Here is a 16,002-nt window from a genome sequence, read left to right as displayed (position 1 = left end):
AGAAGTAGAAAGAGGACAGAGAGAGAGGGAGAGAGAAAAAGAGGTAGGTAGACAAAAAGAAAAGAAAGAACATAGAGAGGAAGAATCAGACAGAAGTGAAGTGACAGTAATACACAAAAACGGCTCCTGTGTGTGTGTGTGTGTGTGTGTGTGTGTGTGTGTGCATGCTCATATCAAATGAAGTAACCCTTCCTGCACAGCATTCAGTCTCTCATGGGAGATGGGGTTATGATGTACATACAGATGAGGAGGAAGAGAGAGAGAGAGGGAGGGAGAGAGAGAGAGAGAAAGAGAGAGTGGGGGGAAAGAGAGAGGGGGAAGGAAAGCCAGAGAGGAAGAGAAGGAAAGAGAGAGAGAAGGAAGAAAGGAGAGAGAGGGAAGGAGAGAAAGAGAGAAAAGGAGAGGAAGAGAGAGAGAGAGGCAGGTGGAATGCAGTGATCTCCATACAGTAGAGTGCGTGCTGTGTGAATTTCTCTCCATGACCTCTAGGGGGCAGCGTACCAATACAGAAAAAACAGAGTATGCCACAGCCATTTTATGTGCTCTCACGCACGCACACACAACAGGGGTGTAAAGTAGGGCTTTGACTTTTGCCCAAAAATCATATTCGAAGTTCGTTTGTTTATTAATATTAAAATTCGAATATATTCGAATATGTATTAATAATATTTTAACCATTAAATGTCTTCAGTAAGACCGATATTGGTATCAAACTTAAGTTCTATTTGTTCTGTCCACCAGAGAGCAGTGTATCAGTCAATGTCAATAGACTACGGCATTTTAAAGGCTTAGTATTTATCGTGTGTCAAAATTTTTTATTATTGAGCATAGAGCTGGGCGATAAAACGATAGCTTATATGTGACGCATGTAATCGATATCAATAAAAATATGTTCGATAGAACATTCATAATTAAAAGCAACACACACCTCCTGCCTTATGTTGTCCATAAATAAAATAGGCTAAATATATCTTGCATTGTAGTATGTCAAACTCTACCAGAGTAGGCGGTAGAAGTAGGCCTACCTCAACACAGACTCTCCTTGCCCCGTGCTCGATTAATGTTTGGATTACATGTGCATCCCTCCTCCTCAGCATGCACATATAATTAATCGTGCAAGACGACTGGCTAAATTGCTATTAAATCCGGTTAGCATCATTAGCACGCTGCATGACTTTGTTCAAAACTACTGCATTCAAATTGACTGCTAAATTCTAATCATCTTAATCCCAATGCAAATGGAAAAGTATTTTCCAAGACTCAAACGGCCTGTCCCAAGGAGAAAAAGTATTCAATTGAAACTTAAACACACGTGGGGAAACTGAACAGTCTAACCAGTAGACTAAACTAGCAAATTAAGCTAACGTTACTTTGTTTACAATATTTCCAGGCTTCAACCAGTGCTGCTTTTCATTCAGACTTATCTGCACATTTATTTATTTGGGTGTTTTTAATGATTGTGTTGCCATTTCTTTTCCCTGTTTGCTTTGATTGATAACTGAGGTGAATAAAATCAGAGGAAGGTTACAGTAAGTTTAAAATAAAAATGTCTATGTGGGAGCTGAGCTCACTAAGCGCGAACCAGCCAGGATGCTAACCTACAGGAGCCCAGATGGCCAATAATAGCCTTGCTAATGAGCTCGCCATTTCACTTCAGAAGGCGTGAAAAAAACCTCAGAATCTGAATGGAAAACATTTCCATAGGCTACAGGTTCGAATATTAAGAGATCCCTAAAATTCGTTTTTTTAGTTTAAGATTATTTAATTTTTAAATAATCGAATTATATTTGAATAACGAAGTTCGGAGTCAAAGCCCTAGTGTAAAGGCACACATATTTGTACCGACGCGTTTAGGTCCAGGACGTTCAATACAGATGTGTAGGGAATGCACCAAATACAGGATTTAATAGTAGTCAACAGCACGTTGTTTTCGCATGCGGACCATGTTCCATGTTTTCACACTGATATATAAAGTGGGGGACCATACGTCAGTTTAGCCAGTTAACGCCAACGAACATGTGACAGCCTTTCAAAATGCTGTTCCCGTTGTGTATCACAAGATGGCCAGTGAACTGTAGGTAAGCAGTACCTGGCGTTCTGCAGCTAGAGTCACTTTTGAATATGACAAAAAAAATCAACCGCTATAAAAAATCCATCCTAACCATCACAATCTGTAAAGCATGGTCACATGTACACAGAAATCATATTAATGAAAACAATATTTGAATATGGTTTATGTAATATGTTTATGAAACACTTTCATTTGAAATAATGTCCTTTTGCTTGTTTTAGGTCTTTCAACACTGAGACCTCAGGTGAGGTGCATGTGGAGCCCTAAAATGCTTTAAAAATCTTACTAAAGGACATTTTCTTATAATATTTATATCTTCATAATATTTTAAGATATATATATATACTTACATCATATATATATATATATATATATATCAAGCATCATATGACACATTTGTAAGAAATCCAAAATTTCAGTACAGGGACATAAAAGTGCCCGTAGTTGCAGAAACACCCACCTACAGGCTACAGGCTTACAAACACCTACAGGCTACAGGCTAACAAACACCTACAGGCTACAGGCTACAGGCTAACAAACACCTACAGGCTACAGGCTACAGGCTACAGGCTTACAAACACCTACAGGCTACAGGCTAACAAACACCTACAGGCTACAGGCTACAGGCTAACAAACACCTACAGGCTACAGGCTACAGGCTAACAAACACCTACAGGCTACAGGCTAACAAACACCTACAGGCTACAGGCTACAGGCTAACAAACACCTACAGGCTACAGGCTTACAAACACCTACAGGCTACAGGCTAACAAACACCTACAGGCTACAGGCTAACAAACACCTACAGGCTACAGGCTACAGGCTAACAAACACCTACAGGCTACAGGCTACAGGCTAACAAACACCTACAGGCTACAGGCTACAGGCTTACAAACACCCACAGGCTACAGGCTAACAAACACCTACAGGCTACAGGCTAACAAACACCTACAGGCTACAGGCTACAGGCTAACAAACACCTAAAGGCTACAGGCTAACAAACACCTACAGGCTTACTGCACCAACAATGATCCAAACAGTGACTTAAACACTGAGGTACACACCAAACTGTACACCCCTAATACACACACACACACATCTCTAGTGGAGATGTATGGTTGAGCCCCTCCCCTGTGGCTGAGGACTACGCGCACCGCACACACACACACACACACACACACACACACACACACACACACACACACACACACACTCCCTATGCACCAACATACCAACATACACACACACACACACTCCCTATGCACCAACATACCAACATATATACACACACACACACACACACACACACACACAACACAAGCAAGCATGCACGCACGCTGTACACATTTTTGGGTTATGCACCACACACACTGCAATTCCACACAGAACTATACTTCAGAGATGCCCTCATCTGTAGCTGAAGAGTGCCACACACACAAACACACACACACACACATGCATTGTGGTGAGATTAGTGGTGAGTTGGTCAGCGCTTGACTGTTCTGGTCTGATCATCATGGAGACCAGCAGTACTCAGGCATGCTCAGTTTGTCCCTGCACCCTCAACTCCATGAGTCACAGCATGACTCAGCATATTTAACAGGAGTCACAGCATGACTCAGCATGTTTAACAGGAGTCACAGCATGACTCAGCACTGTGTAACAGGAGTCACAGCATGACTCAGCCCTGTTTAACATCATCATTTTCCCAGTCCAGCCGGTAGAATGCCCTGACTCCTCCCCTCTCAGGTGTGCCACAGACCCCCCGGATTCCACAGAGTCCAACACGCCGCGTTTGGTTACTGAGCACGAGATCAACACGCCGCGTTTGGTTACTGAGCACGAGATCAACACGCCGCGTTTGGTTACTGAGCACGAGATCAACACATCGTGTTTGGTTACCGAGCGAGTCCAACACGCCGCGTTTGGTTACTGAGCACGAGATCAACACATCGTGTTTGGTTACCGAGCGAGTCCAACACGTCGTGTTTGATTACCGAGCGTGAGTCCAACACCTCGTGTTTGGTTACCGAGCGTCAAGTCCAACACGTCGTGTTTGGTTACCGAGCGTGAGTCCAACACCTCGTGTTTGGTTACCGAGCGTGAGTCCAACACCTCGTGTTTGGAAAGTAGCGGAAATTATTTAAGTTACGTTATGTCAGTGTAACGTTAGCTAGCCTAGTCTAACCATAAACAAATATTTGGCTATAACTTTACTGCCATACAAAGCTAGATGTGACGTGTTGGACTCGCGCTTTGAGTCGTTACAGGCTCTGGATTATTATGGAGCATTATAGGAACAAAGTTGTGATCAAAAAAAAATATCAGGAAGGAAAATCCGACGGGGCACGTGCCCCCTTTACTTCAGTGGGAGTCCACTCAACACTCATCGGCTGGACGGGGAGGAAATGATGTCAGATGAGTGACCGTCTGCGTCTCTCTGTGTGAGCTTCCCTTTCGTGTGTGAGTGTGTGTGTGAGCTTCCCTTTTGTGTGTGAGTGTGTGTGTGTATAAGCTTCCCTTTTGTGTGTGAGTGTGTGTGTGTATAAGGCCTAGTCCACCGCATTACCAAACCGATCTTTTTTTCCTCCGTCTTCCCTGAACCATTATCAAGAATATTTAGCGTCCAAAGCGGATCCATCTCAACACGACTCAAACGTTACTTCATACCCCAGGCCTATAGGTGGCACTGTTTCTTTACAGAAATTGACCAAAGTTTGTGCTTTACAAACAGACAGAATAGGCTATGACAAAATGGCTAGTGCAAGGAAACCAGAATTGTTTGTGTGGACTGATGGTGAACTGTCAACTGTAGTCAACTGTAAAACTAATAAACTTTATTTTTACGGTTTGTGAAGGGTGCAGTTCCGTCCTTATTTGGCTAACGCAGGTAGGCCTACTAATCACCTTTACTTTCTTTGGTTTGTAGGATAGTCGCGGATTCACATTAGTTTGGCTATCACCGCTAATTAGGCTACAAGTTCTAGGCTATTCTGTCGCCAAATTTATAATATTGCTATAAAACCTTCGTTAGTAACAGTCAATACTTTTGCCTACATCAAATCGCACATTCACATTCAGTGTGCTACCATCGGTTTAACGTGAGTTCTAAGCGTTTTTGTATGCTTATATCTGATTTCACTCGACTGTGAATGCATGTATATATGTTGTAAGACATGTAAAATAAATGAATGACACTGGCACTATGCACAAATTAATGTAGCCTAAACTTACACCGCACTTTCCTAATAACTTAAGTTCTCTCGCGTCATTGACAGTAGCTAGAATGCAGGGGCGTCGCTAGCTATTTAAAACATTCGGGGCTAGAGCCCAGAAGTTAGAGTTCTTTTTTGTCCGGGGGTTCGGGGGTTTCTCCCCCGAGAGATTTTGAAAATCGTGCTGATGAACATGCAATTTTAACCTACTTTGAGAATGAAAAGGAAGGCCAATCGTAATGACTCACGTCACGGCATTCTGAATATTTTGATGTTTAAAGACCGTGTAAGGAGAACCAGGCGCGCCTGCAGGTGTACGTCCGTACACACTGTGCGTACCATCAGGCTACTCAACAGCGAGAGAAAATTTCCCTTGTGTGTGTGTGTATTCACACCAAATCGGCCTGCCATACCTTCCCAACTATGTACAGTATCCCATTATCTGCATGCCATCAGGCTATTTACCATTTTCTATTACGTAAAAGTTAGTGAACACATTATGTTTTTTGAGCAGGAGAGAATACGCATGCAGCCACGCCAATAGGCTACTTGTTGTTTTCTTTTACTTTCGGCTATCTATATGGTTATCAGCACACAATGTTGAGCTAATTTCATTCAATACTCATCATGGATATCACAAGTTTTAAACAACGAAAACAGAAAGGATGGAGGCAGCAACGCTTAGGAGTTATACAAGAACAAGGTAGGCAATTGGTGTGCTTGTCAGAACGTTAGACTGCACTAAAGCCAGGCGCCACGTTACGCTAGAACAAAACTAAAGGTAACTTTAGCCTGTATAGGGCTGTATCAAGTTGTCCAAATGAATAGGTCATTGTAGAGGCGTTTGTCGTTGTATTATTGCATGTGGATGTTGTTATGCTATGTAGGCTACTTTTTTGCTGACTGACCAATGCACGGACCTAAAACGGACAAATATTGTTCACGAAAGTGAATTATTTCTTTTTCTTGGGGGGGGGCGGGTGCACCATAGCATTAATTCCTGCAAGCCCTGAGGAGAACGTCTCTTCTGCCAAAGTGCACCACATACAACACCCCAAATATCACATTAAAATAGCCTGTAGAATAAACATCGCCATGCACCTCTGTCGTGCACTTGACAGGTGTGAGCGTCGATCTCGGGATAAACATTTCGGACGCCATCCCCTTCAATTAATGGGCTATGGGTGCCTTGAAAGCAATGCATTTGGGTTGTATATCACAAACTTTTGCCCAAAGAAAAAAGTTCCATTCTGTCAAAATCAAGCCCAACATGCATTGCTTGGAAGCCCCCTCAAACGAGGTCAGGTTTATTTATGGGCGCATGTGATTCAATAGTAAATCACTTATATATTGAAACTGAGCTGATCGAAATGTCCTCCTGGGTTGCGGGAGATGATGACACACTGAAGAGTTTCCACTTCTTGTCCCTGCTCTGCCCTTTTTTCTCTAAATAAACTTCTAATATCCATTTGTCCTTATACACTTATTTCGCTAAGGCTAGTTAGTAGAAGCATCTAAAACAGCAATGCGTAATAGCCAGAGGAGAATTGAAATTGCAACATTTTGCAACAAATGATTCTAAACCTTCCCAGATCACGCCAGATTGTCTTGCTGCTGCTGTTAATGCAACACAATGGACACAAAACACAAAAGTCTCTTCTACAGGGCTATTTATTTCATTCACGATTAGAGTTTTTGTTGTTGTTGACGGCCCATAGATCCGGGGCTATCCCCAGAGGATCCGGGGCTATAGCCCCGAATGCCCAGGTCTAACGACGCCACTGCTAGAATGCATAAAAAACACCGGGAAAAACAGTGTTCAGTCCACCAAGTCATAAGCTATACGCCGCTGCGCAGCATCAGTTGTGATATTTATCTTAACGGAGTGTAATCGTAGGTAATGTCATGTATGAAAACAAGTATTGTTAGGCAATACTATAAGTGCAAGTCCAGGGCAGCTGAGGTGTGGCGATGACATCATCGATACGCAAGCAGGATGTGCGGTTTCAGATTTTTCTACTCTGGGACCAGGTTTCAAAAAAGTGCGGTTTCAGGCAGTGCGTTTACAGGATTCGTTTGGACGATCGGCCAAGACGAAGCAAAACCTCTGCGTTTAACCTAAAAAGCGTCTCTGTGTGGACAGGCCCTAAGCTTCCCTTTTGTGTGTGTGTGTGTGTATAAGCTTCCCTTTGGTGTGTGAGTGTGAGTGTGTGTGTGTGTGAGCTTCCCTTTTGTGTGTGAGTGTGTGTGTATAAGATAGCCTTTTGATTGTGTGAGTATGAGAGTGTGTGTGTGTGTATAAGCTAGCCTTTTGTGTGTGAGAGTAAGCTAGCGTTTTGTGTGTGAGTGTGAGAGTGTGTGTGTGTGTAAGCTAGCCTTTTGTGTGTGAGTGTGAGAGTGTGTGTGTTTAAGCTAGCCTTTTGTGTGTGAGTGTGAGAGTGTGTGTGTGTGTATAAGCTAGCCCTAAGACGCAGTCTGCTGGGGTCCTTGCGTGCCCACTGTGGGTGTTAATCAGCCGAGTGTGTGTGTGTGTGTGTGTGTGTGTGTGTGTGTGTGTGTCTGTCTGTGTGTGTGTGTGTGTGTGTGTGTGTGTGTGTGTGTGTGTGTGTGGTGTGGTCCGTGCGTGCCCAGTGTGGGGGTTAATCAGCCCTGTGTGTGTGAGGCTGATGCAGTCCACAGGTGTGTTAACGAGTCCGTTAAGTGGAGTTAATTAGAGTTAGGTCAAAGGTCATCACGCAGCGAGACGACAGGCTGAGCGAGGGAGGGGCGGGGCCTACCTTTTGTTAAACCTGAATGACATGTTTCTACAACAAAACACAAGATGAGGAAACACAGGACATTAGAAACACACACACACACACACCCCATGAGGACCAATGAAGATGAATGAGCACCACATACATCACTAGAAGGGTCAGACAATTCAGAAAAGACTTCAGAGAAGGATCAGAACATGTGTGTGTGTGTGTGTGTGTGTGTGTGTGTGTGTGTGTGTGTGTGTGTGTGTGTGTGTGTTACCTGTGTGTGTGTGTGTGTGAGTTTGTGAGGTGAGTGTGTGTGTTAGCAGGTTGTTGGTGTTGGGGTGAGCTCTGAGCAGGTTGTTGGCGTGCCGGGGACCGGGGCGTTGTAGGTGGCCGTGCGCCGCTCTCTCAACTGACCCCCGTGGAAGGTACTGCGGCTCGCACTGCCTCGTGGGAAACGGAGTTTCTCAGGCGCCGCAGCACTGCTGATGCTGTGAGTGGACGCACCTGGGTTCTTCTGACCGGGGGACAGGGACGCACTGAGAGAAAGAGGGAGAGAGAGAGAGAGGGAGGGAGAGAGAGAGAGAGAGAGGGAGAAAGAGAGAGAGAGGGAGAGAAAGAGGGAGGGAGAGAGAGAGAGAGGGAGAAAGAGAGAGGGAGAGAAAGAGAGAGAGAAAGAGAGAGGGAGGGAGGGAAAGAGAGAGAGACAGAGAGAGAGAGAGGGAGGGCGAGAGAAAGAGAGAGAGGGGGAAAGAGAGAGAGACAGAGAGAGGGGGAGAGAGAGAGGGAGTGAGAGGGAGAGAGAGAGAGGGAGAGAGAGGGAGAGAGAGAGAGAGAGAGAGAGAGTAAAAAGAGAGAGAGAGAGAGAGAGAGAGAGAGAGAACATTAGGCATTTTCACACAGAGCAGTTCTAGGTTCCAGTTCTACCGAGTGCTTGGTCCCTATTGTTGGAGTCCTTAGTGTGTGTGAGTGTGTAAGTGTGTGAGTGTGTGAGTGTGTGTGTGTGTGTGTGTGTGTGTGTATGTGATACCTGTTTTCTTTCCCATTGGGAATCACAGACAGACGTTCAGCGTTGTTTCTCTCAGTGCAAACATATGTATTCCTGCGCGACATGCCTCCAGAATTCTAAACACACACACACACACACACACACACCAGATGTACATAGCAACAAAGTCAAAAAGTGGCACAAGCTGGTGGCATAGAACAAGACTGCCAACATCATGTAGAGATGGGCCATACACACACACACACACACAGTTTGTTTGTTTAACAGTAAAGACAAGCAACAGTACACACACACACACACACACGGCTAGTTTACACACACACACACACACACACACACACACACACAGTTTGTTTGTTTAACAGTAAAGACAAGCAACAGTACACACAAACGGCTAGTTTACACACACACACACACACACACGGCTAGTTTACACACACACACACACACACACACACACTCGGGCGTACTGATGCTGCCCCTCTTGGGGATGTCTGCCTTGTTGGGGTTGCTGGCGTTGCCCAGCATGGGGCTGGGGGGTGTGTGTGTGCGTGAGGGGGGTGTGTGTGTGCGTGAGGGCGGTGTGTGTGTGTGTGTGTGTGAGGGCGGCTTACGCGCCCCCTCCAGCCGCTGGTCACCCTCTCCGGAACCCGCGACGGCCCGTTTGGACGAGCTGGAGCCGGCCGACACCGGACTCACTGGGGAGAGAAGCAGGAAGTGAACGCAGAGAAGCAGGAAGTGAACGCAGAGAAGCAGGAAGTGAACGAGGCTGAATGTCTTGCTGCAGTAAATGATTAGTTCATAGTGAAATCACACCCGCCATGTTACACACACACACGCTAAATTCACACCCGCCATGTTACACACACACACACACGCTAAATTCACACCCGCCATGCAAGACACACGTGTGATATGATGTGTGATGTGGTGTGATAAGTGAGTGGAACGACACCTGATTGGCTGGCTCACCTTGGTCGCTGTAGCGCCGAGACTTCTGATTGGTGGAGACACTCCTCTGCACTTTGAGGTGAGAAGGCGACTGGCCGTTGAGCTCGCTGGAGGGTCTCGTCTTAGACAATGAGGGATTACTGCTGGAGCTGGAATCACTGATCTCCTGCTAGAACACACACACACACACACACACACACACACTTGAAAAGTTGGCATTTCTCTCCAAATAGATGTGATGAAGCCCAAACTCCACCAATGATAGAGGAGCCCAGTGCAGTGGGGCTCTGTGATTGGTGGAGAGCCGGGCGGGGCGGGGCTCTCACCTCATTGGCCTTGCGGGCGAGCAGCAGGTAGGTGGCGGTGATCTCATCGTACTTCATCTTGGACAGTGACTCCTGAATCTTCTCACAAGAGTAGCCCATGCTGACCATCACGTCTGGCACACACCAGAAAACACACACACACACACACACACACCATAGAAACCATAGGTAAACATAGCAAGCAAACACACACACACACACACCATAGAAACCATAGGTAAACATAGCAAACACACATACACACATCATAAACCATAAAAACCATAGGTAAACATAGCAAAGACTAGCCTAGAAATCTAGACGCGCCCCTTGCTGCCAGGGCTAGTCTAGCAACTCTCCGTTGGCTTGTGAGCTCCAGAAATCGAAACTCAATCAGGACATTGAAATCGTCTATAGAGTCGTTTGGTGGGCTTAACATAATGATTGATGGCAGAGTTGCAACGGTTTGGCTTGAATAACCCTGCTACTTGAAAAACAAATCAGATGGATGTTGCTGCTGGCTAACAGTGTGACACGAAGTTAAGCTTTTTTATTAAGTTGGCAAACCTTTGAATCCAGCCAACTAGCTCTGCTGGTGGGAAACGATGGAACCTATAGCTGCCCTGTCCCATTAAGGCAGAGGGAATTTTAAAGACAACTGATTATCCCTACTGACTAAGCACTGCTAACGGTGAGTGCCCAGACCTCTACATTTTAATGTGGGTCTGGCTCGCCAGGCTAAGCAGACACACACACGCTACACAATAATAACACACTGGGATTTAGAGGAGAGGCCTTGCAACCTGAACAGGAGCCAAAATAATTTTTGCAGAATTAACTGAGATGAGAATCATGCTGTTTTCAGTCCCTGCACACCACTCTCACACACTCACACACACACACACACACACACACACACACACACACACACACATCTGCAATAACTCACACACACACACACACACACAATGTTCACACAAACATTTTCACACAGCCACACATACCATTACCTGCCTTATCTACCCCCCTGCATGTGTGCAAGTAAGTGCATGTGTGTGTGTGTGAGTGAGAGAGAGAGAGCATTTACTGATTAATCTTCATCCCCTGTCTCTTACGGTCATGCTGCCCTGCATGTGAATAGGGAGATCTTACCACACACATGCACACACACACACACACACACACACGCGACGACAAGACGCGATGCAAGACGCGGACGCTACAGCACGACGACGCACGCACACACACACACACACTCCACACTCCACACACAGCTCATCTTATCCCCAGAGATAACAGACTGCAGGTGAAGCTCAGGGAGTGTGTATGGCAGGGATTAAAGCTGTTCCCAAGTGTAATGCCACTCATGCAGTCTCTCTCTCTCACACACATGCCACACACACACACACACACACACACACACACACACACACAGTCCCTCTTGTCACTTCACTGAGCTCTCTAGCTCCCCCATCTTTCATCTCTCTCTCTGTCTTTCATCTTGGGAGATGACCCTCCACCACACACACACTGATTGAGTCATCATCATCACACAAAGAGACACACACACACACACACACACACAGACACACACAGAGAACACTCAGGATTATCATTATCATCACACACACACACAGTCAACACACACACACACACACAGAAATGACACTGTGACATTAACACACCCACACACACAGAAACACACTGTGACACACACACACACACCTATTCTCTTCTGGTCAGAGATGTCGGTCTCCTGGTTCGATGAAGCTGGCTTGAGTTGGTCCCCCGCCTGTTCCCCTGCTGGATCCATCTGTCCCATGATCGGCTGACAACACAGGAGATCAATTACAACCACCACACACATTATCACACACACACACCACACCTGTGTGTGTTTGTGTGTGCACATGATGTCCTGCATGTGCATGTGCATGTGTGCATGTGGGTTTGCATCAGTGTATGTGTGTGTGTGTGTGTGTGTGTGTGTGTGTACTCTCTGTGTGTGTGTGCTTTGTGTCCTTCAGTATCAGCATCAATAAGGGACATATTGATCAGCACTGCAGATGGATAACAAGCTGAGGTCAGGAGTGTGTGTGGGAAATGTGTCTGTGTGTGTGAGGAGTGAGTGTGTGTGTGTGTGTGTGTCTGTGTGCAAAGGGAGGAGTGAGAGTGAGCGTGTGTTTCAGTGAGTGTGTGAGTAGTGTGTGTGTACTCTGTGTGTAGTGTGTGTGTGTGTGTTTGTCTGTGTGTGTGTGTACTCTGTGTGTGTGTGTGTGTGTGTGTGTGTGTGTGTGTGTGTGTGTGTGTGCACTGTGTGTAGTGTGTGTGTGTGTACCTGTGAGTAGTGTGTGTGTGTGTGTACCTGTGTGTGAGGTGTGTGAGTAGGAGTGTGTGTGTGTGTGTGTGTGTACCGTGTGTAGTGTGTGTGTGTGTGTACTCTGTGTGTAGTGTGTGTGTGAGTGTGAGTGAGTGTGTGTGTGTGTGTGTGTGTGTGTACTCTGTGTGTAGTGTGTGTGTGTGTGTGTACTCTGTGTGTAGTGTGTGTGTGTACTCTGTGTGTAGTGTGAGTGAGTGTGTGTGAGTGTGTGTGTGTGTGTGTGTGTGTGTACTCTGTGTGTAGTGTGTGTGTGTGTGTGTGTGTGTCCAAACCTCGAGTGTTCCTCGTTTAACAGGGTTGAGGACCAGGAATCTCTTGAGGAGGTTCTCACAGTCAGTGGACATGTAGAATGGGATCCTGTATTTGCCTCTCAACACTCTCTCACGCAGCTCCTACACACACACACACACACACACACACACACACACACACACACACACACACACACACACACACACACACACACACAGAGACACTCAAACGCCAAGACACACACACACTGGGATTTAGAGGAGAGGCCTTGCAACTCTGGAACAGGAGCCAAAATAATTTTTGCAGAACGAACTGAGATGAGAATCATGCTGTTTTCAGTCCCTGCACACGACTCTCACACACTCACACACACACACACACACACACACACACACACACACACATCTGCACAACTCTCACACACACACACACACACAATGTTCACACAAACATTTCTCACACAGCCACACATACCATTACCTGCCTTATCTACCCCCTCTGCATGTGTGCGTGCGTGCATGTGTGTGTGTGTGAGTGAGAGAGAGAGAGAGCATTTACTGATTAATCTTCATCCCCTGTCTCTTACGGTCATGCTGCCCTGCATGTGAATAGGGAGATCTTACCACACACATGCACACACACACACACACACACACGCGATAAGACGATGCATCAAGACAAGACGACGGTTTTACTTTGACGACACACGCACACACGCACACACACAGCTCATCTATCCCTAGAGATAACAGACTGCAGGTGAAGCTCAGGAGAGTGTGTATGTGTGGGATTAAAGCTGTGTTCTGGTCTTATGTAATGCCACCTTATGCAGTCTCTCTCTCACACACACACACACACACACACACACACACACACACACACACACACACACACACACAAACACAAACCCTCTTGCCGCTCACTGAGTCATAGCTCCCCCATCTTTCATCTCTCTCTCTGTCTTTCATCTTGGGAGATGACCCTCCACCACACACACACTGACACACACACACACAAAGAGTACACACACACACACACACACACACACACACACAGAGAAACACCAGACACACACACACACACACACACACACACACACACACACACACACACACACAGAAACACACTGTGACACAAACACACCCACACACATAGAAACACACTGTGACACACACACACACACCTATTCTCTTCTGGTCAGAGATGTCGGTCTCCGGTTCGATGAAGGGCTTGAGCTGGTCCTCGTCTGCTCCTGCGTTGATCCATCTGTCCTTCATGATTTGCTGACAACACAGGAGATCACCATGACAACCACACACACACACACCACACCTGTGTGTTTGTGTGTGCATATGATGTCCGTGTGCATGTGCGTGTCCGTGTATGTGTGTGTGTGTGTTTGCATCAGTGTATGTGTGTGTGTGTGTGTGTGTGTGTGTGTGTGTGTACTCTCTGTGTGTGTGTGCTTTGTGTCCTTCAGTATCAGCATCAATAAGGGACATATTGATCAGCACTGCAGATGGATAACAAGCTGAGGTCAGGAGTGTGTGTGGGAATGTGTCTGTGTGTGTGTGAGTGAGTGAGTGTGTGTGTGTGTGTGTCTGTGTGTGTGTATGAGTGAGTGAGTGAGTGTGTGTTTGTGTGAGTGAGTGTGTGTTTGTGTAGTGTGTGTGTGTACTCTGTGTGTAGTGTGTGTGTGTGTGTTTGTCTGTGTGTGTGTGTACTCTGTGTGTAGTGTGTGTGTGTGTGTGTGTGTGTGTGTGTGTGTGTGTGTGTGTGTGTGTACCTGTGTAGTGTGTGTGTGTGTGTACCTCCAGAGTAGTGTGCAGTGTGTGTGTAGTGTGTGTGTGTGTGTTTGTCTGTGTGTAGTGTGTGTGTGTGTGTGTGTGTGTGTGTGTGTGTGTGTGTGTACTCTGTGTGTAGTGTGTGTGTGTGTGTACTCTGTGAGTAGTGTGTAGTGTGTGTGTACTCTGTGTGTAGTGTGTGAGTGAGTGTGTGTGTGTGTGTGTGTGTGTGTGTGTGTGTGTGTGTGTGTGTGTACTCCTGTGTGTGTGTGTGTGTGTGTGTGTGTGTGTGTGTGTGTGTGTGTGTGTGTGTGTGTGTGTGTACTCTGTGTGGTGTGTGTGTGTGTGTGTGTGTGTGTGTCCAAACCTCGAGTGTTCCTCGTTTAACAGGGTTGAGGACCAGGAATCTCTTGAGGAGGTTCTCACAGTCAGTGGACATGTAGAATGGGATCCTGTATTTGCCTCTCAACACTCTCTCACGCAGCTCCTACACACACACACACACACACACACACACACACACACACACACACACACACAACACACACACACACACACACACACACAGAGACACGCCAAACGCGCACACACACAAACGTGCACAGACACACACACGCCACACGCACACAGACAAACGCGCACAAACAAAAATTGATGATGACAGCTGATTATACAAAGGTACACACACACACACACACACACACTTTGGTCAGCACTGACTGATGCGCGCACGCACGCACGCACACACGCACACACAGACACCCACACACATACACACACACACACTCTCCCGCACACACACACACGTGCACACACATCTCTCTGACCATTTAGCTTCTGGCCGGCAAAGGGCAGGACTCGCTAAGAATTGACGATGACCCTCAGGCTTCAAAAGTCCATCTCGGGGGCAGTCAGTCACACACACACACACACACACACACACACACACACAGTCCTAACCTTCAGGTTCTGTCCGTCGAAGGGCAGTGACCCGCTGACGAGTGTGTAGAGGATGACCCCCAGGCTCCAGACGCCCACCTGGGCCCGGCTGTAATTTTGCCCTGGAAGAGCTCGGGCGCTGGGCGAGGGCGGGAGCCGCGAGAACGGGTCCAGCTTGCTGCCCATCGCGGAACTCGTTGTGGAAGCCGAAGTCGGCGATCTTGATGTTCATGTCGGCATCCAGGAGCAGGTTCTCTGCCTGAGGGAAGAAGAACATCAAGAACCAAACTCAGTAGGAAAAGAACACTTATCAAGAACCAAACTCACTAGGAAAAGAACACTAATTAAGAACATC

At 46.5% G+C, this 16,002-nt stretch overlaps 1 protein-coding gene across 1 annotated transcript in view; it reads right to left on the bottom strand.

The window, feature by feature from the left end:
• Nucleotides 1–8,395: 8,395 nt before the first annotated feature.
• Nucleotides 8,396–16,002, bottom strand: part of LOC125300515 (MAP/microtubule affinity-regulating kinase 3-like) — a 28,539-nt gene continuing 20,932 nt past the window's right edge. Inside the window, 9 exon segments of the mRNA XM_048252513.1 lie at nucleotides 8,396–8,566; nucleotides 9,058–9,152; nucleotides 9,497–9,734; nucleotides 10,009–10,153; nucleotides 10,314–10,426; nucleotides 14,108–14,207; nucleotides 15,076–15,195; nucleotides 15,669–15,830; nucleotides 15,832–15,906. Coding sequence (XP_048108470.1) covers nucleotides 9,080–9,152; nucleotides 9,497–9,734; nucleotides 10,009–10,153; nucleotides 10,314–10,426; nucleotides 14,108–14,207; nucleotides 15,076–15,195; nucleotides 15,669–15,830; nucleotides 15,832–15,906 — 1,026 coding nt within the window. The 3' untranslated portion in view covers nucleotides 8,396–8,566; nucleotides 9,058–9,079.

The sequence above is a fragment of the Alosa alosa genome, chromosome 1, assembly GCF_017589495.1.
Source record: "Alosa alosa isolate M-15738 ecotype Scorff River chromosome 1, AALO_Geno_1.1, whole genome shotgun sequence".
NCBI classification, from domain to species: Eukaryota; Metazoa; Chordata; class Actinopteri; order Clupeiformes; family Clupeidae; genus Alosa; species Alosa alosa.
This window is presented reverse-complemented; position numbering and strand designations above follow the sequence as displayed.